The 27,522-nt window shown below is 41.4% G+C and overlaps 1 protein-coding gene across 2 annotated transcripts in view; it reads left to right on the top strand.

The window, feature by feature from the left end:
- FAM102B (family with sequence similarity 102 member B) overlaps positions 1 to 24,265 on the top strand; it is an 84,126-nt gene extending 59,861 nt beyond the window's left edge. For both annotated transcript variants that reach the window (XM_013048425.2, XM_004777510.2), the window contains 6 exons: positions 7,616 to 7,719; positions 12,576 to 12,671; positions 12,814 to 13,003; positions 13,102 to 13,229; positions 14,012 to 14,081; positions 21,045 to 24,265. In XM_013048425.2, the coding sequence (XP_012903879.1) occupies positions 7,616 to 7,719; positions 12,576 to 12,671; positions 12,814 to 13,003; positions 13,102 to 13,229; positions 14,012 to 14,081; positions 21,045 to 21,087 (631 nt within the window). In that variant the 3' untranslated portion in view covers positions 21,088 to 24,265. The remainder of the gene's footprint in view (positions 1 to 7,615; positions 7,720 to 12,575; positions 12,672 to 12,813; positions 13,004 to 13,101; positions 13,230 to 14,011; positions 14,082 to 21,044) is intronic.
- The last annotated feature ends 3,257 nt before the right edge of the window (positions 24,266 to 27,522 follow it).

The raw sequence follows: 27,522 nt of genomic DNA, 5'->3' as shown, positions 1-27,522 counted from the left end.
TGCACTAGAGAAGAATGTGTATTCTGTTGCTTTGGGATGAAATGTTCTGAATATATCTGTGATGTCCATCTGGTCCAGTGTGTCGTTTAAGGCCTTTATTTCCTTGCTGATCTTTTGCTTGGATGATCTGTCCATTTCAGTGAGGGGAGTGTTAAAGTCCCCTACTATTATTGTATTATTATTGATGTGTTTCTTTGATTTTGTTATTAATTGGTTTATATAGTTGGCTGCTCCCACGTTGGGGGCATAGATATTTAAAATTGTTAGATCTTCTTGTTGGACCGACCCTTTGAGTATGATATAGTGTCCTTCCTCATCTCTTATTATAGTCTTTGGCTTAAAATCTAATTGATCTGATGTAAGAATTGCCACTCCTGCTTTCTTCTGATGTCCATTAGCATGGTGAATTCTTTCCCACCCCCTCACTTTAAATCTGGAGTGTCTTCGGGCTTAAAATGAGTTTCCTGGAGGCAACATATGGATGCGTTTTGTTTTTTTATCCATTCTGATACCCTGTGTCTTTTGATTAGGGCATTTAGCCCATTAACATTCAGGGTAACTATTGAGAGATATGAATTTAGTGCCATTGTATTGCCTGTAATGTGACTGTTACTGTATATTGTCTCTGTTCCTTTCTGATCTACCACTTGTAGACTCTCTCTTTGATTAGAGGACCCCTTTCAATATTTCCTGTAGAGCTGGTTTGGTGTTTGCAAATTCTTTCAGTTTTTGTTTGTCCTGGAAGCTTTTAATCTCTCCTTCTATTTTCAATGATAGGCTAGCTGGATATAGTATTCTTGGCTGCATGTTTTTCTCGTTTAGTGCTCTGAAAATATCATGCCAGCTCTTTCTGGCCTGCCAGGTCTCTGTGGATAAGTCAGCTGCCAATCTAATATTTTTACCATTGTATGTTACAAACTTCTTTTCCCGGGCTGCTTTCAGGATTTTCTCTTTGTCATTAAGACTTGTGAATTTTACTATTAGGTGACGGGGTGTGGGCCTATTCTTACTGATTTTGAGGGGCGTTCTCTGAACCTCCTGAATTTTGATGCTCATTCCCTTTGCCATATTGGGGAAATTCTCCCCAATAATTCTCTCCAGTATACCTTCTGCTCCCCTCTCTCTTTCTTCTTCTTCTGGAATCCCAATTATTCTAATGTTGTTTCATCTTATGGTGTCACTTATCTCTCGAATTCTCCCCTCGTGGTCCAGTAGCTGTTTGTCCCTCTTTTGCTCAGCTTCTTTATTCTCTGTCATTTGGTCTTCTATATCACTAATTCTTTCTTCTGCTTCATTTATCCTAGCGGTGAGAGCCTCCATTTTTGATTGCACCTCATTAATAGCTTTTTTTATTTCAACTTGGTTAGATTTTAGTTCTTTTATTTCTCCAGTAAGGGCTTTTATATCTCCCGAGAGGGTTTCTCTAATATCTTCCATGCCTTTTTCAAGCCCGGCTAGAACCTTGAGAATTGTCATTCTGAACTCTAGATCTGACATATTACCAATGTCTGTATTGATTAGGTCCCTAGCCTTCGGTACTGCCTCTTGTTCTTTTTTTTGTGGTGAATTTTTCTGTCTTGTCATTTTGCCCAGATAAGCTTATATGAAGGAGCAAGTAAAATACTAAAAGGGTGGCAACAACCCCAGGAAAATATGCTTTAACCAAATCAGAAGAGATCCCAAATCGTGAGGGGGGAGAAAGGGGATAAAAAGAGGTTCAAAAAGGAAGAAAGAAAAAAAAAGAGAAAAAAAAAAAAGAAAAGAAAAGAATTAAAAAAAAGAAAACGAATAAAGAAAAATATAAGAAAGAAAAAATATATATATTAGATAAACTAGTTAAAAAACTTTAAAAAAGAAAAGGGTAAAAATTAAAAAAAAAAAAATTACCTGAAGGCAAGAAAAAAGAACAAAGAAAAAAAAAGAAAAAGAAAAAAATTAAATTAACTGCAAGACTAAAAAAAAATCACAGGGAGAAAGCCATGAGTTCCGTGCTTTGCTTTCTCCTCCTCTGGAATTCTGCTGCTCTCCTTGGTATTGAAACCGTACTCCTTGGTAGGTGAACTTGGTCCTGGCTGGATTTCTTGTTGATCTTCTGGGGGAGGGGCCTGTTGTAGTGATTCTCAAGTGTCTTTGCCCCAGGCGGAATTGCACCGCCCTTACCTGGGGCCGGGGTGAGTAATCCGCTCGGGTTTGCTTTCAGGAGCTTTTGTTCCCTGAGCACTTTCCGTAGAGTTCCGGAGGACAGGAATACAAATGGCGGCCTCCTGGTCTCCGGCCCGGAGGAGCCGAGAACCCGGGGCCCCACTCCTCAGTGCGCCCTCAGAGAACAGCGCCCAGTTACTCCCGTCTGCCTGACCTCCAGCCTTGCTCCAAGCTCACTGAGCCTGCGACCGGTTCAAGGTAACACCGAGCTGTGAGCTTACTGTCGGCTCTGTCTCTGTAGCCGGCTTTCCCTTTTCAATACCCGCAAGCTCTGCGACACTCAGACACCCCCGATCCTTCTGTAACCCTGCGGGACCTGAGGCCACGCAGACCCCGCGTGGGCTTTGCCCCGGTTTAGCCTCTGGAGCGATGTCCCTCAGCGGAACATACTTTTAAAAGTCCCGATTTTGTGCTCCGTTGCTCCGCCGCTTGCTGGGAGTCAGCCCCTCCCCCCGGGGTCTATCTTCCCGTCGCTTTGGATTCACTTCTCCGCCAGCCCTACCTTTCAGAAAGTGGTTGTTTTTCTGTTTCCAGAATTGCTGTTCTTCTTCTCTTCAATCTGCTTATGGATTTGTAGGTGTTTGCAATCTTTAGATAAGCTATCTAGCTGATCTCCGGCTAGCTGATGTAGTCTCAGCCTGCTACTTCTCCGCCATCTTGACTCCTCCTCTCAAGTAGGCAGTTGAATATGGCACTACAGAGTCGGTGGCGAAGCCCAGGCTGGAGATACACATTTGGAAATCATGACGTCATCAGCACATAGATAGTAGTTAAAGCCATGAGATTTGATTAAATGGCCCAGATGGAGTGAGTATAAATAAAGAAAAAGAACACAGACTGAGGGGTGGGATACCCCAGTGTTTTGGAGATTAGGGAGATGGGGAAGAACCAGCAAAGGAACAACTGTGAGAGAGGAGGAAGGAACCAAAGGAGAGGACTGGCCTGAAAACCAAGTGAAGGAGGAGTTTCAAAATGGAGAGATTAATCAGCTCTGTCCCACACCATGGATGTGGATCACGGAAGATGAGGACTGAGAATTGACCTTTGGATCTGCAGTACAGAGACCATTGGTGCCTTCAACAAGCACTTCAGTAGAATCCTATGAGCCTACAGCCTTATTGGAGTGAGTTAAAGAAGGTTTGGGAAGAGAGAAATTGGAGAAAATATAAACAATTCTTAGGAGGAATTTTGCTGCAAAAAAAAAAAAAAGGAACATAAAATGGGATTACAAATAAAGTGAAGATTCAGGGTCAAGGGCAGGTCTTTGGTGTGTTTTAAGATGGAAGATGGTTCAGGATATTTGTGTACTGATAGGAATGGTTCAATAGAGAAGGCGAGATATGGTACAGAAGAGAAAAAGGACAGTTGCTAGACAGTGTCCTTGGACTGTCAAGAGGAATGAAGGTAGAGGATAGGGTTCAGGTGCAGGTATATGAAAAGTGGAAGCGAATAGAACTTATTTTCAAATTGTTCCTGACTTCTTAGTGAAATAGGAAACAAGATGATCACTGAGGAGTGGGGATGGGAAAGATGGAGGTGGGGGTTTTAGGAAAGATGTGTGGAAGTCCTCAGAGTGTAGGAGAGTGAACAGAATAGGAAAAGGCAGTAGGATTGCTCATTAGCAGTCCAGAAGACAAAAAAAAAAAGTTAATTATATATTATTTGAATATCTGAGAAAAATATATTTAGAAGAAGAAACCTGAATTATTTCCCTGTGTATCAACTTCATGTTTTTAATAGTAACGTCCAGGAGCTCGTGAGTGGCTCAGTCAATTGAGTGTCTGACTCCTGATTTCATCTCAGGTCATGATCTCAGGCAGGTGAGATCGAGCCTTTATCAGGCTTTGCATTCAGGGGAGAGTCTGCTTGAGATTATCTCTCTTCTTCTCCCTCTGGCCCTCCCACCACACTCTCTCTCAATCTAAATTAAAAAAAATTTTTTTTCAATAGTGATGTCTGTATAGTTTCCTATTTACAGTGTTTTATAAAGATGAAAATACATATTTTTGTCCAAATCAGTTATTGATTAAACTATGCACTTTACTGTAACTTATCCTTCCTGTATTGTCCTCTCTCAAACCTTAATTTCCTGGCTTATTTCTTTATATTCTGCTCTCTTAGGACTAAACAATTTTTGCTATGCTGTATTTGGCTTCTTAGGTAACAGTGTTTTTCTAGTGGAGTCAGCTTAGGGTGAAATGAGAAAATGAGCAGCAAAAGTAAGTAAAAGAAAAGGAATTCACCATTCCTTCTCATGAACTTATAAATATTCCCTTTCTGGCCCTTTCTCTAGCATTTTATCTATTTGTGCAACTGAAATACTAAAGAGCTAAAAAATAGATCATCCTATATTCTGTTTTATCTCCAGGAATATAAATCTGATAATCTAGAGTTTCTGTTTATAGAAAAAGATGTTTGTAACTCATTAGAATAAACAGACCTTACCTAATCCCAAGATACATAAAAGTATTTCTCAGGAAAATGAAACCCCCAATATTTATTTTCTCTTTTCTCTAAGTATCTGAAATTGTGCATGTGTCAGTGGAAAAAGGACACCTCTAACACATCCATGCACTTGTACATGCTGAGTGTGGACTGAATAGGAAAGTGTTTAAATGATGTAAAAAGTAAATTATTTTTATTAGGTTGTATTTTAGTATATATTAGAAATATAAAATCACAGTGCTTTAGAGCTGAAAATAATGTTGGAAGTTGACTAGTCCAGTGATTTTTTTTTTTTTTTTCAGAATATTTAGTCACAAAGTCCTTCTGCTCAAATGTATGATGAATCCCAGTATATAGCATTTTTCTATTGTGGGTCAAAAAGATAAAATACCTCACTACCCCTGAAGTCTCTTAGGGAGCTTCACAGTTTTAAACGTGTTATATAATCCAAGTTCTCATCTTAGAGGTGAGAAAACTAAGGCACGAAGCAATTGAGTGACATGACTATTTGTCTGTAAAACCTAGATGTAAGTGACTAACTGCTGGGGAGGTTCATTCCACTATTTTCTCTGCTTTTGTCTGTCTTTAAATTTTTCATGGTAAAAAGTTTTTAAAAACCTAGTAGAGAAATTAACAAGAATACAGCAAATCTTTAACATTCTTAGCTTTAAATTCTAGTTTTGATATTTTATGAGCAGAGGATCTGTAATATGGCTTATATTATTTTTCTGAAAGACAAATTTCATACCGTGAGCCTATATTTATGAATAAGACAGCTGATAAGTCAGGCTCATCACTGTCTGCCCTAAACTCTCTTTTGTAGTCTCCGCAACTTATCAAATATCCACCAGCTCTAGTAAAAGTATGAAACTGGCTGAAAAGAAAGCAAACCACTAGTGCTAATAAAGACAAAGGATATTTTGGGAGAGAAATTCTATGCTTCACTGGCACCTGACAACTTAGTGGGGGAGCAGATCTAGGGATGATGTAATCCTCTTGAGTAGCTGGGGCTCTGGAACATTCACATTCTGGGAGGAAGGAAATTACTATTTGTCAAAATGATTTAATGACTATTATTATCTCCCAGTTTAATTCTTGAAACAACTCTGTGATGCTTTTTCCATATTTTTAAAGTGAGGACCTTGAGGCTCAGAGGTCAAGGAACTAATTTGTCCAAGGTCCCAAGAGTCACTCGTTTATTCAGTACATGTGCATTGATTGTTTACCATGTGCTAACATTTACCAAACTAAATTAAGACCAGCCCCTGCTCTGAAGGATTCACTGTTTATTTGGGAGGTGGACACAGGACATATGGTGCTCTCAAGGCATAGAGGAGAGACGATCCCTAACTACTTTTTCTTAAAAACCAGGATAGTTGGGGTGCCTGGGTGGCTCAGTCATTTAGGCTCAGGTCATGATCCCAGGGTCCTGGGAGTGAGCCCTACATTGGGCTCCTAGTTCAGCAAGGAGCCTTCTTCTCCCTGTCCCACTTCCCCTGCTTGTGTTTCCTCTCTCTCTGTTTCTCTTCTCTCTCTCTGTCAAATAAATAAATAAAATCTTAAAAAAAAAAAAAAAAGCCAGGAAAGTCTTCACTGAGGTCAGGTGACACTGAGCTAATTTTTAGAGGATGAATAGGAAATTATGAAGCAGAGGAGATGGGTAAAGATGCTCTAGGAAAAGAAAATGGCTTGCACAAGTTTATGGTGCTGTTACAGGGCAGGAATTAAGTAGGTAATATTGTCATTTTAGGTTATTTTTCATATGCTGTAAACATTACTGTGAAATTAAAATCTCATCTCTTTCATTCTGTAATTGAGCTATATTACACAATTTCTGATAAAGGGGTACAAAACCATTTTCAGAACAAAAAGGGGTAACAGAATAAAAACTGACACAAATTAAACAGTCAGTGATTATTTATTCAACATTGACTGAGTTGTCTAGGGAGACTTAGGAGAGCGGCCAGGGCCTGGCTAAGATTTTATATTTGCCTTAATATCATTTATTTCCCATGGTTAATGAATTTTATACATAGTGCTTATTTGCCCCAGTATTTGAGCAGTAAATGAAGAAAAGGCTTGGGGCTCTTCAAGGTGCTTGAGACTGCAGAACAAGGGGTGCCAAACTGAAGGTATTGCTAAAAGTGTTGTGGCCCTGAAGTCAGGCTGGACTGGAAATGGCAGAGATGAGAGAGGGCGAGAAAGGGAAGAGGCTACAGGCTGAGCCCCTTGAAAGCTGGAGAATGGGTCTAAGAGGTGGAGGGATGGAGACATGTTCACAGGCACACTTCAGAAGGACCCCAGTGACCAAAGCATGGATAGAGGGAGGCTGACCTGTGCGGAGACTCTCGTGGTCATAATGTATAAAGAAGACCAAACTGAAGTAATTAGTGGAGGCTGACAAGAGATGATAAATAGGAGAAATATGAGAGAGTCTGTGTGATTTGGAAATTGGCTGTGGAGAAATGCGAGTGGGAGGACCCAGAGGCAGCATCTAGGATTCTGGTTTTGGTTACTTCATGGACCATGATGGCATTCGGAGTAGGGGAATACAAGAAGAAAGCAGATTTGGGAAAAGAAGATCCCAACCTCAGATGCAGAGGTGCTCGATGCGCCACAGGTCCTCATGTTGTCTCAGAGTTGACACCTGAAGCATCATGCACTGATGGTGCTGGGGACACGTGGACAGAGCGCCTCTCTTTCCCGGACTCAGTGAAGGCAGTGCCCTTTCTGGTCTCACATTCTCTGTTGATTAAAAATCCTTTTTATCCCCCCATGAATCTTTTTCCAGTTTTGAGGAAGCTCATCCAGTATTTGTTGATTTTTATTACGCTCACACTCAACGAGGTAGCATTATGCAGGCACCTTACTAAGGCTGATTTTGACTCCACAGCCAATCATTACCACTAGCAAGTTTTCTGATTCACCCATCAATCAAGTTCTGATCCTTAGGAATATTTTTTTATAGGCCTCCTTCTACGTCGATGTCTATACCAATTGCTGGTGAATCTGAATCTCTGGAAGAAGACAGAAAAGGTGGAGAGACTCTCAAAATCCATCTCGGAATAGCAGGTATGGGTGTGTGGCGTACTGGTTTTTTCATTTGTGCTACTTGACATCCTGAAAGATTCCCTAAGTCCCACGTCCCACCCAGAATTAAAATTCTGTGGGTAGGGGCACCTGGGTGGCCCAGTGGGTTAAGCCTCTGCCTTTGGCTCAGGTCGTGCTTTCAGTGTCCTGGGATTGATCCCTGCATCGGTCTTTCTGCTCCGTGGGGAGTTCCCCACCCCCTCTTCATGCCTCTCTGCCTACTTGCGATTTCTCTGTCAAATAAATAAATAAAATCTTTAAAACAAACAAACAAACACAAAAAAATTCTATGGGTAGATAGCTTGAAATGGGCCAGTAATTATCAGCAGAGTTTTAATTATGGAGTTTTGGGTTAAGCCAATGCTTCATTTGTCTAAAACTTTAGGCACTGACAGATTAAGAGTTAAACGTTGCAGTGACACCCACTCCCAGCCCCCCTAACCCCCCCCCCCATGTACTTCTGCTCCCTGCAGGTGCAACCTGGAACCCTGGGAGTTTGCTCATTCCACGTGCCCAGCAATCTGCTAGCCACCTGTCAGGTGTTGCTCCTCCTCCCTGGATCGCTTTCCTCTGTCAGTGGTTCCCAAACAGGAGTGTACATCAGAATCACCTGGTGGGCTTGTTAAACCTGCTGCCAGAGGTTTTGACCAGGGCTGCAGGCTAAAAATTGCGTTACTGCCTTCCCCATGCTTCTCCAGGCAGACTCCCAGCTGTCCTCAGAATCTGCTCCAGGAGTGAAAAGCAAGGTGGGGAAAAGGTTAAGCTGGTGGAAGAAAAAAGGATTTAAGAGATTCCTTTCTTCTCTTCCTTTTGAGCCAGGTTATTATTTGAAAGAATGCAAAGAAAGGTGTAGTGATGAGATTAACATTTTCACCACCTTCGTAGATATGCAAAGAGAAGGTTTCTGATCTCCTGATTTAGGATCAGTGAATCCTTTGCATACTTTTTTTTTTTTTTTTTAAGATTTTATTTGTTTATTTGACAGAGATCACAAGTAGGCAGAGAGAGAGGAGGAAGCAGGCTCCCCGCTGAGCCGAGAGCCCGATGTGGGGCTCCATCCCAATACCCTGGGATCATGACCCGAGCTAAAGGCAGAGGCTTTAACCCACTGAGCCACCCAGGCGCCCCTCCTTTGCATACTTTTAACCTTTCTATTAGCTCCTTCTCTTCAGGATTTAAACTGAATTCTTTATTTTAAAAAGAAAAAAAAATACCCTCACTGGCCCTACATCCTTTGTCTACTGCTCTTCTTTGTGCAACTGCCCCTCCTCTGCTTTCTGCTCTTTTCCTTCCCTCTTTCACACCTTTTAGAGCCAAATTTCTAGAAAGAATATACTGTGTACATTTATTCCTAAATACATGTGCCACCTGGCTTCTGTCTTCCACCCTGTCCTGATGATGACTCTAGTAACATGACTGTCTATTCCTGTGGGCATTGTTTCTACTCTCACATAACTTGGCCATTACTCTTTCTTGAAGTCTTCTTTTCCCTTGGTTCCCACCTCCCTGACCTTTCCTTCTCCGGCTTCTTGGAGGCCTTTTCATCTTCTTCCACCTTCCTCTTCCCACCGTCCCTGGGCAATACCCTCTACACCCGGGGATTTAGCTGTCATTCATGTAAATGTGATCATGTAAATATGAAGTGAACACTTCAGTTTACAAATCTGTTTTGCGTCCAGACCTCCCCACTAAGCTCCAGGTACACATTTCTGGGAAGGTCCACTTTCCATGTTCCCTGTTCTACTGAAATCCATCTGTTCGTTTCTCCTCAGCTAGACTCCAAGTTCTTCCAAATCAGGTCTTGTCTTTGTATCTCCAGCATAAGGCCAGGGGCACGAGAGCGTCCACTGCGCGGTGACCAGGCGACCAGCAGTCCACTGCGCGGTGACCAGCAGTCCACTGCGCGGTGACCAGGCGACCACTGCGCGGTGACCAGCAGTCCACTGCGCGGTGACCAGGCGACCAGCAGTCCACTGCGCGGTGACCAGCAGTCCACTGCGCGGTGACCAGGCGACCAGCAGTCCACTGCGCGGTGACCAGCAGTCCACTGCGCGGTGACCAGGCGACCAGCAGTCCACTGCGCGGTGACCAGCAGTCCACTGCGCGGTGACCAGCAGTCCACTGCGCGGTGACCAGGCGACCAGCAGTCCACTGCGCGGTGACCAGGCGTCCACTGCGCGGTGACCAGGCGTCCACTGCGCGGTGACCAGCAGTCCACTGCGCGGTGACCAGGCGACCAGCAGTCCACTGCGCGGTGACCAGCAGTCCACTGCGCGGTGACCAGGCGACCAGCAGTCCACTGCGCGGTGACCAGCAGTCCACTGCGCGGTGACCAGGCGACCAGCAGTCCACTGCGCGGTGACCAGCAGTCCACTGCGCGGTGACCAGGCGACCAGCAGTCCACTGCGCGGTGACCAGCAGTCCACTGTGCAGTGACCAGCAGTCCACTGCGCGGTGACCAGGCGACCAGCAGTCCACTGCGCGGTGACCAGCAGTCCACTGCGCGGTGACCAGCAGTCCACTGCGCGGTGACCAGGCGTCCTCAGGCACCTCAGGCTCCCCACACCTGGCACGAGTCTTCCCAGCTCTTCCTCCTGCATATTCTGTCTCACTTACCCGTGCACACTCATGTACTTGGCAATCAAGCCCTGCTAACCACCCCTCACTCTCAGCTGGGTGATTGTGAAAGCCTTCACTCCTCCACGCCCTGTCCATCCTGTGGCAGGGATGTAGATTTGGTCACATCACACCTGTGTTTAGAGCCATCGAATTATTTCCTTCTTTAAACGCATAGAAAGTCCCTCACTACCAGGCATCTGTTCATCTCTCTTTTCCCTTCAGTCATATCTGCCCAACTACCCAGTGTTCTGACTGTACCAAACAGTCTGTTCTCTGCACATGAGGCATGCTTTTTCCCCCCAAGTCTTGCCAAGGAGTTCCTATATGAGATTAAAGATCTTGAGTTAGCTTCCTCTATGAGGTCTTGCCCCAACTACCTGATGTACTTGTCCTGTGAAGCTCTTAATAATGCTTTCTCAGTTCTTGCCACATTGTGTCGTAACCACTTATCCCTCTAAACTCTGAGCATTTGGGGCGCCTGGGTGGCTCAGTCAGTTAAGTGTCTGCCTTTGGCTCAGGTCATGATTTCAGGGTCCTGGGATCAAGTCCTGCATCAGGCTCCCTGCCTGCTTTTCTCTCTCCCCACCTCCTGCACATTCTCTTTCTCTCAAATAAATGGATAAAATTGTTTCTTAAATCTTTATAAAGAATAAATGAATGGGGGCACGTGGGTGGCTCAGATGGTTAAGCGTCTGCCTTCGGCTCAGGTCATGATCCCAGGGTCCTGGGATTGAGGCCCACATCAGGGTCCCTACTCAGCGGAGAGCCTGCTTCGCCCTCTCCCTCTGCTGCTCCCCCTGCTTGTGCTCTCTCACCACCTCTATCAAATAAATAAATAAAATCTTTTAAAAAATGAATAAATAAACTCTGAGCATTTATTTTTTTATCCCCTATATCTTATATACTACTGGGCACCTGACTTGGTAAGAGTTTAATAATTACTGAATGAATACATTTTTTTAATTTTTTATTTTTTAAAGATTTTTATTTATTTATTTGATAGAGAGAGATCACAAGTAGACAGAGAGGCAGGCAGAGAGAGAGGGGGAAGCAGGCTCCCTGCCGAGCAGAGAGCCCGATGTGGGGCTCGATCCCAGGACCCTGAGATCATGACTTGAGCTGAAGGCAGAGGCTTAAACCACTGAGCCACCCAGGCGCCCCCCGAATGAATACATTTTGAAAACCAGTAAATGGATGAATTAGAATCTGAGACAGCCCTCGCTGTAAAAGTTTAGTCCTGTATCATTCCTGATTCATGAACCAACACTTCGGGTTTCGATCTTGCTAGAGTTCACTTTTGTGTTTAGGACCACTGTAGAGTAGGCCCAGGGATGTTGATTTGGATTCTTATCTTATGGCCTGTCCAGAATTGAGAAACCTTTGCAGAAGGGCCAGGTCGCTCCAGGAGCTTCCTTGGTGGGCAGCATTTCTTAATCTGGCTGCATCCATTACCATTTATAGAACTGCTGTGTAATTGCTGTATTACTTGGTTGGTTTCCTTTTGCCTCTAAGTGAAAAACAGTTCTAGTTTCCAAATATTTCACACTAATGAAAATGGCCACAGTTTTGCATTCTGAGGAGTTTCCTTCTGGAAATACATAATTGGCATCTGGAACATGCATATTATCAGGAACTGCTAGAAATGACAGTTGGTTTTTTGGTTTGGGTTTTTTTTGTACATTTACTTTGAAACTGAATACTATAATTAATTCCTGAGAACTTTTATTCTCACTGCTGCATTCCATGCTGTGTTGATTTAAACCACAGACATTTGCCCAAATTACAGCCTAGCACTAGCAACACTAACATTAAAATAACAGAGTGCTCTTTAGTTGACTGCTGTGATGGATTTTTTGAGAGCAAGATTTCCTCAAAAAGCACACAAAATCCTGACTATTTTGTAAGTATAAGAATACATCCAACTCATTTTTATTAGATAAATATTGAACATAAAAGCCAAAATGGTTTAAGATAGAATGCTGTTAAATCTTATGGGAAAAAAAACAAGCTGTATTTCTTCAATAAACTCAGGTATTTACATTTTTTTAATTTCTTGCAACAGAGTTGACATTGTACCAGTTTTTAAAAGGGTCTCTTTCACTTTGTAACTAATTTTTTTGTTAATGAACTTGGCAGTTTATAAAATCTGCAGATGAGAATACAAATTGACCATTGATTTGTTGGCAGTCTTAGTAACATTGTGTTATGACATATTGCAGATCTTTCAGCAAAGAGTGCCTCTGTTCCAGATGAACTTGGTGCCTGTGGACATTCTAGAACATCAAGCTATGCAAGCCAACAGTCAAAAGTATCAGGTAGAGCCTAACATGAGGCTGAATTCCCTTAGACATTTATTGCTCTAAGGGATTACTTGGAATTGTTGGGGTATGGGAGAAGAATGCCTGATTGCAGTGTATTTGATACTCATATTTTATCCAGAGTGCTTTTCTCTGACAGGGTATAGCTCCTGCCACTCCCGGTCATCCAGTTTCTCGGAGCTCTGCCACAGGAGAAACACCTCAGTGGGAAGCACGTCAACAGGCATTGAAAGCATTCTAGAGCCCTGTGATGAAATTGAGCCAAAAACAGCCGAACCAAACCTTGATCTACCCGGCAAAGAAGATACGGCTGCAGACCTGCTTACAAGGTATGCTTTCAGTTTGTGTTTAAATGGAGAGAAAAAACAACTTTATTTTCATAACATAAGAAGAAGGAGGAGACATTTTTTTTTTTTAATTTTTCTAGATGCCCAGTGAAGCAAGATTCTGTAGAATCTCAACTGAAGCGAGTTGATGACACCAGAGTGGATGCAGATGATATTGTGGAGAAAATACTTCAGAGTCAAGACTTCAGCCTAGATTCCAGTGCGGAAGGTGGGTGGATAACATTAAATGTGCATAGATGTCTGCAACCCAGGTTTTTGTGGTCCATGTGCCCAAAAGGAAAGGGACCCTACATCACACTGCTGCATGCTGGTAAAGTAAATTTCATTGCCCATGAAAATCCGAAGATAACTTTGTAGCTCATGTATTTCCAGGAATGGATATTAAATTGGGAAAAGAATGAACTTTAGTTTAAAAACACCAATTTTAAAGAAAGGTTTTATTGTGTATGCCTCAACGTCCACCATATTTACAAACCTTATGACAGATGTCTCACCTGTTTTGACATAACTGGACACAGGTACTTCACATCACTGTGTAATTTGGAGAGTTGGGTGGTGATCTTGTGAATCAGAGAGTGAATAAGAGAATCTTTTATTCCTTCCTCAGCATGTTCACTGAGGCTGAAAACTTACATGCCATCAGTTTGAAAGGTGTAATTGTTCATGCTGGTGTGAATAGAGAGCAGTTAACAATGGACTTAGTTTCACCGTATAACTGCTTGTAAAGAGAAATAATTAAACTTACTTGTAGAAATTTATAGGAAGAGATGTCTTCTTTACTCAGTTTTAAAGAAAAATAGCTTTAGGGAAGTTGATGAGAAATAACTCCAAGGATATCTTCTAGATTGCCTATTTGAAAACATGCATTTAGCTAAGTTTTTTATTTCTTTAATAAAATTGAAATGTAAAATATGAATTGAGTACAAGAGGAATATTGTTTGACAATAATCTGCTAAGTGTCCCTAACAAATACTTAAATGTGAATTGCAGAAGAAGGCCTGAGGTTATTTGTGGGACCTGGGGGAAGCACTACCTTTGGCAGCCATCATCTTCCAAATAGGTATGTAGTCTGCCTTTTTCTTTTAAATGTTCTTGAGTGGAAAATGAAGGGTACAAAGTTTGTCTGAGACTGAGGCTAGAAAACACATACAGTGTTTCCATGTGAAGAATTACACCTCTGTGTTTTCCTTATCTTGAGTTTGAAATTATAAGTTTGTTGATTTTCTTAAATGTGTTTTTAGAATGTATTAGTAGAGGACCAGAAGAACATGGGGCAAGATGCAATGAAAAGGGATGTTTAGGAACCTCTGAATGGCTCAGTTGTTAAGTGTCTTCCTTCAGCTCAGGTCATGATCCCAGGGTTCTGAGATCAAGTCCTGTTTTGGGCTCTCTGCTCAGCAGGGAGTCTGTTTCTGCCTCTCCCACTGCTTGTGTGCATTGTGTGCTCTCTCTCAAATAAATAAATAAAATCTCGGGGCACCTGGGTGCCTCAGTGGGTTAAGCCTCTGCCTTCAGCTCAGGTCATGATCTCAGGGTCCTGGGATCGAGCCCCACATCAGGCTCTCAGCTCGGCGGGAAGCCTGCTTCCACCTCTCTCTGCCTTTCTCTCTGCCTGCTTGTGATCTCTCTCTCTCTCTGTTAAATGAATAAATAATTTTTTTTTTTTTTTTAAAAAGGATGTTTAGGTAAGAGTTCTTAGGGCATGAGTGGGTAGCTCAGTTGGTTAAGCATCTGCCTGCCTTCAGCTCAAGTCATGATCTCAGAGACCTGGAATAGAGCCCTATATCAGGCTCCCTACTCAGTGGGGAGTCTGCTGCTCCCTCTGCTTGTGCACTTGCTCTCTCTTGCTCTCTCTGACAAATCAGTCCTTTGGGGGAAAAAAAAAAAAAAAAGGAGAGTTCTTAATCTGATATTTTAGAAAGAGCAAAGCAGAATTACATTCCAGTCAGTGATCTTCTCTATCGTGAGCTACGTGGTCACTCAGCAGCATACACTTGGTATTAACCTTTTTTGTACTCCCCTCTTCTCCACTGTACCAGAGTCAACATACATTCTAAAAACAGTTGTGAAAGACCAAACATCACTTTGGGAGTTAATCAGATTCAAATGAAGAAAAGGTACCTGCCAGACTTCCGATTCTGATACCTAGCCCTGCAGCAAATAGTTGTGAGCACCAATGCTCAGAACACTTGAGGAACTCTGATCTCTGCCCTGATGTGCAGCCCGGTACTCTATATTTCTACATAATATCTATGGAGAGTTCCAGAATAAGTCATCATTGGGTTAGGGAGCCCCCTTGGTCAGAGACAGTTGTTTTATTCTCTAATGCTCAAAACCTGAAGGAATGTCTCATTTGTTCCACCAGTACTTGTCTTGTTCAGTACCTCCTACGTGTCCAGCATCTTGCAGGGTCCAAAAGATATGAAGGATACAGTAAATACCTATAATCAGATATGATAGTTAGGTAAGAAGGAGACTATGAGGGAATAGTTCATTTGAACTGGGGTTTTTAGAGGATGTAAGCACAATTTATAGTTTTCATTCCCTCTCGCTGACTTACTATTCATTAAATTTAGTAACTACTTATTAGGCCAAGTCATGGGTAAGGATGCAAAGGCAGAAAGACCCAGCTCACCCTCAGCTAGCTTATGTTCTGAGCACATGGGGCTGGCAAATTACAGCCTATGAGAGCCAAGTTGGTCCACTGCCTGTTTTTGCAGAAATAGTTTTATTGGAATACAGTGACACTTATTATGTATTATCTATGGCTGCTTTGATGCTCCAGTAGCAGAACTGAGTAGTATGGAGAGATCACAATGGCCCTCGAAGCCTAAAATATTTATTATCTGACTCTTTCTAGCAGGTGAGATAGACAAACTAAAATTTATAGCAGTATAATAAGTACTATAATAGAGAGAAGTAGAGGAAACAGAGAGAACAGAGATGGGACCGCACTCACACAGAGAAAACTTCCTAGAAAGTTGACACTTTCTAGAGAGTCTTGGGGAGAATTAAAAGTAAGAATTAAAAAATAAATGGGGGGTAAACAGGTGGATATGAGGAAGACAAATTTTTCTGGTAATAGGTTCAAATAGAAGGAACTAATAGGCATAATAATCACAATATCTAATTACATAACAGTAAATATGTAATAATTATCAATGTCACTTATGGAGCATTTATTTGTTTTATGCCAGGCACATATATATGTTTCATTCAGTTCTTACATTATCTCTTTTACTACTCACAAAGTACTATTATTAGTTTTTAAAAAGAGAAAACAAAGAGGTTAAGTTAAAGGAATTTTCCCAAAGCCTTAAAACTAATAATAGATAAAACCAAGATTCAGACTCCTGTCTCTTTGAGTTCAGACACATTCATGGTAGCTCACTGTATTCCTCGCGGGCTTGTGACTAATGTAACCTACTCAGGGACTTGCCAGAGAACAGGTACTTCGGAGGAGGGGGCATGTGAAGGGAGCTGTGGAACATGGGGCTGGCAATAATCTCAAAGCCAGGTTGTAAATGGCCTCTGCCATCATCACAAAGAGTTTATTATCCTTTTTTTATCATGTGTACAGTTTGATCATTCTTTGCAGAAAAGTGATCTCTCAGATGGGCATTTTAGAAAACTAGCCATAATTTGTCGTGGGAGAGGTGGTGGGGAAGGGAGACTGGAGCAAGGAGACACTAGTAGCAAAGAACAGGTCGAAAAATAACATTTATGAGGACAGTGATAAGTACTGTAGAGAAACACGTGTTTTTGAGTTAAAGAGTTTGGGTTCATATCCTAGCCAGACCACTTTTGGGGCCTCAGTAAATCTTTGAACTTCAATGGAATTTTAGTAACCCCTGTTGAAAAGTGGGGATAATCATGAGATTGATTTAAAGAGTAAATGACATAATATACTCAGTAAGCTCTAGCAATTATTAATTTAGGTAGAAGAATAGCAAATAATACAACTCCAACCAAAAGGAACCAAAATAATAAATGCCCAGATAGATCTCTTCTCTCATTTCTGACTGCTCAGGGTCCCAGTCAGACTTCCACCCCTATCTGCTTTACTGATGTTATTAACCTCTGCAAGGCTTATTTTCCTCACCTGAAAAATGGGAGTGATAAATATTACCTAACTCACAGGATTTTGCTGAGGATTCAATTAGATAACTTATGTAAAGTATTTAACACAGTGTGTAACACATGGACAGTTCTCAGTATATGCTAGTTGTGTATGTTATTGTTATTCAGAGGAAAGAAAAACAATTTCTATGAGAGATAATCTAGGACCTAGGCTATAAAGGCATTCATAATTCTGGGTCCCACCCCCTTTCCAAATTAATGTTAGTAGAATCATCACCCAGTGCCTGAAAGCCTAAGATGATAATTAGGGGTTGAAATAGACAATTAATATCACATGCCACAGAAAGACTGAGGAATGTTGGAGACAGTGTATTACGGTGAAAAGAGAATGGGCCATGCAGTCAGACATAGGTTTCATTCCTGGTTTAGCTGTCATGACCCAGCTTGGCTATAATCCTGACAAATTACATCTCTTACTTGCCACCAAAAAGACATATCGTTGGGGTTAATGACACAGGGTCTGGAGTTGGGTTTCCTGGGTTCAGTCCCAAGCTCCACCGAGGATCAGCCATGCATATTCAGTAAGTTACCCCACTTCTCCCTGCCTCACCTGTCTCCTCACCTACAAAATAGTGCCAGTAACAGAACCTACCTCATAAGAGTTATAAGGCTAAATGAAGTGAGGTAAAACATGTAAATGACTAAAAAAAAATCTGGCATGCAGTAAACACTCAAGTACTATTATGCACAATTAAAGTTCTCTCTTGCAGAGTTGCTGGGAGATGCCCAGCACAATACTTGTATAGGTAGGTTGTCCATCACTAGCTGGTGTGTATCAGAGCAATGAATGTGCTGGCATTCAGTCTGTTCTGAGAGAGAAACTGGCAGCACAAGATGGAACTAGAATCATTTACTCAAGTCACTGAAGAGGTATGAGAACCATGCATACTTGTTAGGAAAGTGAGCCCTTGAGAATGAAGAGAACAGAGCAATAAACAATAGAGACTTGGGGAGGAATGTCCCCAGTACTACCTTGAAGCCTGTGGATGCAGCCTGACCAGCTCAGGGATACCTACAGACATTGCAGGGTTGCATCTCCTTGCTTGCCTCTGAGACATTTAGTTGCTGAGGAAAAGTCTGCTTTCAGTTGGTTCTGTTCCTCGATGTGATTTATCTTTCATCTCTGGCCATTTTTAAGATTTTTATCACTGGTTCTTAGCAGTTTGGTTATGATGCCCCTTGGTGCGTTTCTCTTGTGTTTATTCTGCTTGGGGTTCATTGAGCTTATGCATCTGTGGTTTACAGTTTTCCTCAAGCTTGGAAGTCTCCAGCCATTATTTTTACCTGCCCCTCCTTCTGTTATCCTCACCTACAGATTCTAGCCCCCAGCCTCCCTGAGCTCTGACCCCTGACCCCTGCTCTCAGAAAGACCACCTGCTTGTGTTTGGGTTCTCCCTGCACTGCATGCTGGAAGGACCCTGAAGTGAAACCGCTTTGGGCTTTCTTCACTGAGTTCCATTCTCTTAGGAACAGTCCTGTACTGCCTGTTGTCCAGTGTGTGAAACTATTGTTTTACATGTGCTGTAAAAAATTTTCTAGTTATTTAAATCAGGAGGGGAAAGTCTGATTCCTGTTACTCCATCATTTCCAGAATACAACCAGTACTGAAAGCCAGTGTGCAGGGGCGGCACTCAGCAAGGTCCCTTCAAATTCTGAATTTCTTTAGCTGTGAATGAGTGTTCACTGGTGTTCCATTGAGAATGTTCCTGTTTCTTCTGCAGAATGAATCCTTAAGAACAAGACCTCTGAGCAGTCAACTGGAAAGTCCAATTCAGTCCACAGTGGGCTGGTAACCAGTACTTCTCCCCCATTGTTTAGAATTTCCTCTTAAAATTCCATATGGGAAGAGACCAGTCATGGTGGTTGCTTCTGGTCTTACTGATCTCAGGCATACTCAGAGTGAAATGGTCAGGTAGTATAGTTCCTGGCATCATGACGCAGGAGATGGGTACTGGTGATAACTTTAAGCAATAATACCGTCCCCTCCATGGAGCAGCACCTCTTCAGCTCCCCTCCTGTTTACTCAGGAGGGCTCAAAGATCCTCACCTAAAAATAAACCGAGCTGCCATCAAAAAGACCCTGCTTTTATGGGCTTGTAGAAAAACCTTTATCCTCCCAGATGAAGAAAGAATAGAAGGAGCATGTGTGTTCATTCCATTATAACACAGGGCCAAGATACTAGGTGCATCAGCAATAAAAAACGTTCTGTTGATGAGGCCATTATTTCATCTAAATACTTGTTTTAGTCACAAAGCTTGCAAGTTTTAAGTTTTTAGCATTCTCCACATTTCATTCATAGAGGTCAGTCAGTACCTGGAAGATCAGGGCAAAGGCTAAGCTGCTATAGCAAAGATAACCAGAAATACAATGGCCAGGTGATGAGACTGCTTGGCCTCAAAAAGTGATTCAGGGACCCAAGGCCCCTCCGTTTTGCCCTTCATCATCATCCCTACCTGTTGTCAAACCAGTCCAGAGCAAGCAATTTCTCTTTATGAGACAGAAGTTGACACATCCCCACTCATGTTCCATGGAGGGAGGAACTGAGTGTCATGCCAGTACCTGTCAAGGAGGTTTAGGAGATGTGGCCTCTAGCTGAGATGTCTATACAGCCTGTAGCTAGAACCATGAAGAAGGAAAGGATAGATTTAGGGGGACAACAAGCAGTATGCCAAGCCAAGGTAATGAAGAAATAAACCCCTCTTCCAGATCACTTCATTTTAGGGGCACCTGGGTGGCTCAGTCGGCTGAACATCCTACTTTTGATTTTGTCTTGGGTTATGATCTCAAAGTTGTGGACTCAAACCTCTGAGCTCAAGAGGAAGTCTGCTTCTTTGTCTCTCTTTCTCTCCCCACCCTTTTCCCTCTGCCCCTCCCCCTGCTCTCCTGCACTCTAATAAATAAATAAATAATTCTTTTTAAAAAAATCATTTCACTCTAAATCCGTATTACACTGGTACAGTCTACGTCACTGACCACATAGAAAGACATCAGCATGGGGCACCTGGAGGACTCATTAGCTTAAGTGTCTGCCTTCAGCTCAGGTCATGATGTCAGGATCTGGGATCAAGGCCCACATTGGGCTCCCTGCTCAGTGGGAAGTCTGTGTCTCCCTCTGCCTCTGCCTCTCCCCCTGCTTGCGCTTGCTTTCTCTCAAATAAATGAAATCTTTATAAAAAAAAAAAGAAAAAGAAAAAGAAAAAAAGGCGGGGGGAGGAAAATAAAAACATTAGCATGTTAACTAAAAGAATTCTTGCATTTTCTAGAAAAGTACATTAAGACACCACACACACTAGAAACATTCACCTGTTAACTGCAAGGCCTGGGTAAATTGCCAGTCAGTATATACTTTTGGATGAGACTGATTTATATATATATATATTATATAGGTGTGTGTGTGTGTGTAAACATTTTTTAAGAGATTTCTTGGCACAGGTTAAGATTTAGGAACAATAGGGGCACCTGTGTGGCTCAATGGGTTAGGCCTCGGCCTTTGGCTTGGGTCATGATCTCAGGGTTCTGGGATCGAGTTCCGCATCGGGCTCTCTGCTCAGCAGGGAGCCTGCTTCTTCCTCTCTCTCTGCCTGCTTCTCTGCCTACTTGTGATCTCTGTCAAATAAATAAATGAAATCTTAAAAAAAAAAAAGATTTAGGAACAATACTAGATTACCACAGGAATAAGCGTGACTAGACCATTCCAATGTACTGATGATAAACATTTACAATTTCAAGTACTCTCTAACTGATCTCTTTGAACTGTGTGGAAATAAAATCTAGTAGAAAATGCCTAGTGCACTGTCTTTATGAGGGCAAGGCTCACTAGAACAGTTTTAAGCATCATAACTCAAGACCTTGAAGTGGTTTTTTTCTCCCCTCCTGTCGTAGAGTCGGGTCTGGAGCTTATGAGCAAGTCGTGATCAAACGCTAGCAGTCAAACTCCTGAACTGGAGCTTCCCTGGGGCTCTGAGAAATGGGCAGTCAAGCTGTTGCGGCACCTCATTCAAGCACGTTCCTCTGTTAAGATGAAAGCCATCACCGATTTCTTCTTGGAAAGCGCCCACTACCATCCTGTCCCACCCACCGAAAAAGAACATCAGAACTGGAGCACCCACGGGCTGGGCCACGTGTCACTAGTGGCACACGGCTTCTGCAGTCACTGCACAGGATAATGAAAAGAAGTCTGATTTTCCTTTCAGAACAGCCAGGTGGGGAAAGCAGCGCTATACACCCAAGTATAGTTCTGTATGACGTATAAAACCTGCAGTAGAGGTGTTCAACAGGTTTAGGCTCTAATTATATCATTTTAATGTTCCAGGAGGTAATAAGTGAATCATCTGAATCCTATAAATTCTGTCAAAATAGTTATAATCTCTTAAGGAAATCTTCCATGTTCTATCCTACCTACAGTATTGTACTGCTTATTAACTCTTCTTGATTGAGTCATTGATATAAAGTTTGGGTGTTCGTGCTTGGGGGAAAATGTTATACTACAACTTAAACGTGTAGAGTGCTTAATTCTCACTGTATCCGTCACAAATGGAGTAAGTGTGTTTAAGTCTGAGATATGTGAATGAGTGTAATGCCATTATTATGCAACACGTATTGTTACTAGTTAATGTTAGATGAGCTGCAGAACTATAGTTGAGATTCAAGGTAAGTTTCATATTTAATAGGTTAGGCTCCCATAAGGCACCTTAAGAGCTGTTCTAACTGAATACTATCTGCTGGTTTCAGGAGTCAGAATTCAGGACAGGAGGAAAATTGTAGCATGGTCAGAAACAGTAGCCTTTTCTGTGTTAAGTTCAGACTTCTATCTGAAACTGAAAATTATTCCAAGGAGGTGGCAGATAAAACCGGGGACAGCTGCTTGACATTACTGACATGGACTCGTGGTTTCCTATTTTAAACTCCCCGCAGTGGGATACTACTTTTTTTTTCTTTACTGTAACAGTAGTTGTTTTGAGACAGTGGGATATGACATAATTCAATATAGCTTTAAAAGTAAGAATATCTGCTCTGGATGCAGTTTAACAAGCTCAGCAGACAGATCATCTTTTTATCAGATGGGAAGTTTCTCTGGTCTTAAATAACAAGTTTTAATGTTCTTGGAGTCACTCAGTCACTGAAGAAAAATGCAGATTCTCTAGAACCACTAATTCCCAGTCCTTCCTTTCAAAACTGTGTCCAGAAAAAAACACGACACCTTAGAATAACTTTGGCCTAGGTGAACCATTTTTGTGTTGGCAATGTAAAGGGAAAATATATTAAGAAAATTATTTCAATGTCCAAACGTAGAGCTTTGGAAAATTTTGAGTAGTTCCTGTTAGGGTTTTAGGTTTTTTAACATTTCAAGGATTAGGTATTCTACATTAATCCGGTTCTAATACAAACAGATGTTTTTTAAAAGGTGAAACCCCATGTTGGAATCTTTTGAATGTTGAGAGAGAGCTTGAGTCATTAGTAATACTTTTGTTATTTTGGCAGGAAGAAAATTGACCTGACCATTTTAGTCTAACCAAGGAAACCGTTGGCTTAAGTGGTAAAGACTTGCTTGTTCTCTGTGATTAACAAATGAGCTGATCCATCCATATATATTATTGGGGGGAACTCAAAGTTTTTAATAGAGATATGAAACTAGTGTTTACAGATATTTATGACATGTTTTAAGAACATATTTTTCTATTTTAAAAATATTACTTCTAGGCTATATTTTTTATTGGCACTTATGCAAATGATTTTTGCCATTTTGAAAATGATAAAAACTATTGACTGTAAGTGAGGTTCAGTGAGGACAGTCTTCAATATGTAAAAGGTCCTGTAATTCAGACATTGCTCATCTTATCCTTGCCTGACCTCGGCCTGATACCTTTATACAAGACTGGCTCTCAGTATTTAAAACGATATAGAATTATTTTTTAAAAATAAAATGTGGAGATCTTGAAAAGCATAAAAATCTTGCCTCTGTAATTTTAGCAGCCACCAGATACATCTTGATTTATGTAGTAGGAAATAATTTTAATAGAAACATTGATGAGGGAAAAGTCAGCACAAGTGTGGATTCATTTTTTGTGTGGCATTGGTGGGCATACTTTGCAATCACATTTATTTGCAGCACTCTGGAAATATTTGTTAAAGTTTGCTTAAATATCTGCCTTACTTCTCCATTTTTTTCTTAGAGCATGTACTGTGGAGCTATATTTGAACAATGTAGCTATTTTTAAAAATTGCTTTTTAAATACCAAGTGCACTTTTGGTTCCATTTGGAGTTGAGAAAATTTTGGATTCGAAAAATTAGATCTTAATATTGGTCTTTAAATATTAATTTCAAATTTCAGATCACCCAGTCTTGGAGAATTTGCAAATCTATAACATTGTTTTTGTCTAATCCTATCCTAGAGAAGGATTAATGGTATATTAAAGCTATTTATTTGTGGTCAGATAAGGAAGCCTCAAATATTCTGTTTGGGGGAAATACAGAGGCCGGTCAGAAGCCCACTTCCTGTGGCTGGAGCTGGTAACTGAGACCAGAGGATGTCAGGGGTAGCATGGGCAAAGCAGCCTTGGGCCATCAGTTTGCATTTTGATGGTTGTCTCCCCTTTGTGGGGTGGAAGGCTTCCATATTCAGCAACTGTAGTGGATTAGTACTTACCTGAGAAAGTCTTGACGAAGAATCCCAAGGTCCACCACTTAGCCCATTTGTTACTAAAAGGAAAACAAATCTTCAGCTAACCTCCAACCAAAGCATAAGACATCCAGAAGTGAGTTTAGTAATTTTAGACTGAGATTGCCACGTCAACTAGACCACTTTGCAAACTCAAGTTAACAGTATTAAGTATTTAAGTACTCTGAAGTGTCAGGCTACATTAAGACTTTAATAATGCTTAAAAGGCTTATATGATGGGGTTGCATTTTATTTTAACAGGTCTAACTGGGACTCTTCAGAAATTATACTCAGTCATTTTTCTTAATGGTACGTCATGTGAATATATTCAAGTACTGTAATTGAAATTATTAATGCCCGTGTCTGTGTTGGCTTAGGTACTATGCATAACTTTAATAGCTGAGATGTTTAAAAATATAAAGTCTAAAAATATAAAGGATGAAGTAAGTTTAAAGACTACTCTGGAAATTAAGGCCTTATTACCTTATATACGTGATCTTTCCTAAGAGAATATATACACAGTGTATTTTAAATAGTGATGTGAGTGGTATGTAGCTACTCCTTATATGACAAGCTGGCAAATTTTTATTATTTACGACAATGTAGTCTGCATTTACAAATGTTTACGTTCGTCATATATATATATATAAATATAACAAAATTCTCTGATATTCATTGACCAAATCCCTTGCAGAGGAATACTTAGGATATTTTGTTTGATTGTTTTTTGGAAATACATCTTATTTTGGAAGTTGATACAACTTGTGGGTAATCATGTAAATGTTTATGAAAAAAAATTGTTATGGAAGTGATTCCATTAGTATTGTTCTAATACTTGGAAAATGACCTTCATATTTATATATTTGTTTTACTGTACAATTATAAATCCCATAAATTTTTTTTACAAAAAAATTTATTGTATTTGTAATAATGTAAAAGTGAATCTTATACCTGTTCAATAAAAATCATCTTAAACTTTATAATGTGAAAAAAAAAAGGCAGACATTAAACTTTATAATGTGTATACTTTAAAATGTCAGTTTAAGGTTCTGTCAGAAATCGGTCAGATTCTCTCCAAGGTAAGAAAAGAGAAGTGAAAGGATCCCTGTAACTTCTTCCTCACAGTTTCCCCTCATTACTGGATGGTGTAACATAGTCTTAAATCTTCCAGTGAAAGACCCTCCAGTGGTGGGGGGAACATGGGTTCTAGTCAGACAGACCTGAGTCTGAATTCAGGCTCCCTTCTGAACCTGTTTCTAATTGAGGATGGAGCTACTACTAACTCTTCTGGGTTAAGCGCAAGCACCCGTGAACTATTAGGAATATAGCATGGTAAGCACTCCTCTGTCGAGCCAGAATTTGCCTTTGTGCAGCATCTGCATACATAATACCTTCGTTCTAGTGTTAGTCACAGAGAAGATGGTCAACAAATATGCCACTATTAGAGGGTAAGATCCTCGTGTAACTGATGCTCAGTGCCACCGCTGTCCAGGCTCTTCTTTCCTTTGACTGGGTCCTCACAGAGGAACAACAGTGCTGGCACATTCCTTCCGCTAGTAACTACAATTACAATAGCGATATAAAGAAACATGGTTCAGTATGGGTTTGAGCCCACACCTCTCTGCAGATTGTCACAGCTTTCCTGGACAGTGCAGATAATGAAAGATGGTGTGCACTAAGCAGAAAGACCCTGTAGGAGGGGGATACTGTTGTGCCAGCTCACAGCAGAAGCCAGTAGGGCCCTCAGATCTACCGTTCTGCTCCCTTCCCCACATCTCAAGCATGGAGTTCCCAGGCTCAGCCTTGTGACTTACCCTTCCTCAACACCCAGTGTTTTCTCTCCCACCCTCCCTCTCTCCTACTTCCCTCACCACGTTTTGCTCCTTCATTCCTGTACCTATATATCACATACCTGGTGTATGGACAAATCTTTCTTTACATCTGTATGATAAGAAATATTTGGTGGACTTAATTAATCCATCCCACATTACAAAGTGTACCAAGAATTTAGGAAGCAAACAGAAAAGGCGTACATTTGAACATTCCCTGAGTCCATGACATCTATTCCATATGGCCCACGTGACAAGGAAACGTCAGAGCTTTTCCTGCCTGAACTTAGACCCCATTCCTATGCACTTGATTTCTCCTTAACCATTGCCCTTAACCTGACTTCAGCACTAGATCTTTAAACCATTTAGAGATTGCCAAGTATAATTGTACAAAGCTTCAAGTTATTTTGCCACTTATTTGTACTGGGGAGTTCTCGGCGTGCAATTCCCTGTAAGTGGGGAAAGTGTGCCACCTTGTGGTATTTAACTTCAAGTAATTTGGTTCGACTTTCTCCCAAGTGACCCTTCTTTCCCAGTAATCTATGGAATGAAGACGAAGGAAAAATACTTTTTTTCATTACTAATTCTTTTACGTAAACTCTCTGCCGACCATGGGGCTCAAGCTTATAACCCCCAGAGCAAGAGTCCAACGCTCCAACGACTGTTCCTGTCAGGTACCCCTCTTCAATACTAATTTTACATAATTACGTAATTTGAAATACTTGGAAAAAAAGATTTTGAAGCATCAGACTTTCACCCTACTTAAGTAAACTGTTTTTCCTTTAATGTGGAATTAATAAGATTGTCAGCTCCCTTCTGCGTGGATTCCTGCTAGAAAGGACTGGGTGGTCAGCATAATAAATGGCTTCCAGAGGGAGGAGGTTAGACAAAGATAGCAGCGGAGTAACAGGGCCTTTTCAGCAAACACAAAGAATCTGACTGGGTCAAGGCTAAGGTACAGGAGTAGAGAGCAATGTGATGTTTCAGGGAAAGACCATAAAATGCTCAGAGCTTAATTTGACTAATTCCAGCAGGAGTCACAGGAGGATGAAAAGGAGTAGAGATGAATGGCAGCAGTGCAGGTGAAGGAGAGTCCACCTACACGTGACCAGCACTTAAAGGGCCCGACAGGTAAATGGACAGAGTGTTGATGGGTGATTTCCAAATGATCTGTATAAAAAGCACGGCATGCTGTGGTCTTCAAAAACTAATTGCAAAAGAGGTGAAACGTTTACTGTACCTATTTATGAACTCTGGCTCCTCTAGCTTGTTTTGCTAGACTTTGGGAAAACCTGTAGTTTTTCCCTATTTCGGGATATTCCCAAAGATGGGCATCTTATACTGGGAGAAAGTATGTTAGCCATAGTGAACGCTCTGCATCCTTGAAGGTACGGCTCAAGATTCTAGCTTGCATGATGCTCCTCCCCGACCTCCTGTCAGCAGCTGAACCCACAAGACTCTGTGTAACTATTTCATTAACATTCAGTGCAGTGAAGTTCCTTGGAGCAATGACATCTTAAGTGTTTTGAGGCCTTTGTTTACAAAGTCTGTGGTCCATTCCAAGGGTTTTCCTAGAAAAAGAAACAATCCACCCCCTAAAAAATGCACTGGTTCTCACAAAACTGGAATCTACTTGTAGTTCCAGTTATTGTGAACCAAAGAACTTTTGGTTTCTCCAAGGAGTGCGATGGGACGGGGTACAGACAGTTAGGGACACTTGTGTTGTCCTTAGCAGTCTGGACTTTTTTTTTTAGCATAACAAGAAACAATTGATTAAACATTTTAATTTTTTTAAAGATTCTACTTGAGAGTGCATAAACAAGGGGTAGGGGCAGAGGGAGAGGGAGAAGAAGCAGGCTCTCTGCTGAGCAG

Source organism: Mustela putorius, unplaced genomic scaffold (genome assembly GCF_011764305.1).
Source record: "Mustela putorius furo isolate JIRA1106 unplaced genomic scaffold, ASM1176430v1.1 tig00000585_pilon_pilon_pilon, whole genome shotgun sequence".
NCBI classification, from domain to species: domain Eukaryota; kingdom Metazoa; phylum Chordata; class Mammalia; order Carnivora; family Mustelidae; genus Mustela; species Mustela putorius.
Note: the sequence above shows the minus strand (reverse complement) of the source record. Positions and strands in the feature narration are given on the sequence as shown.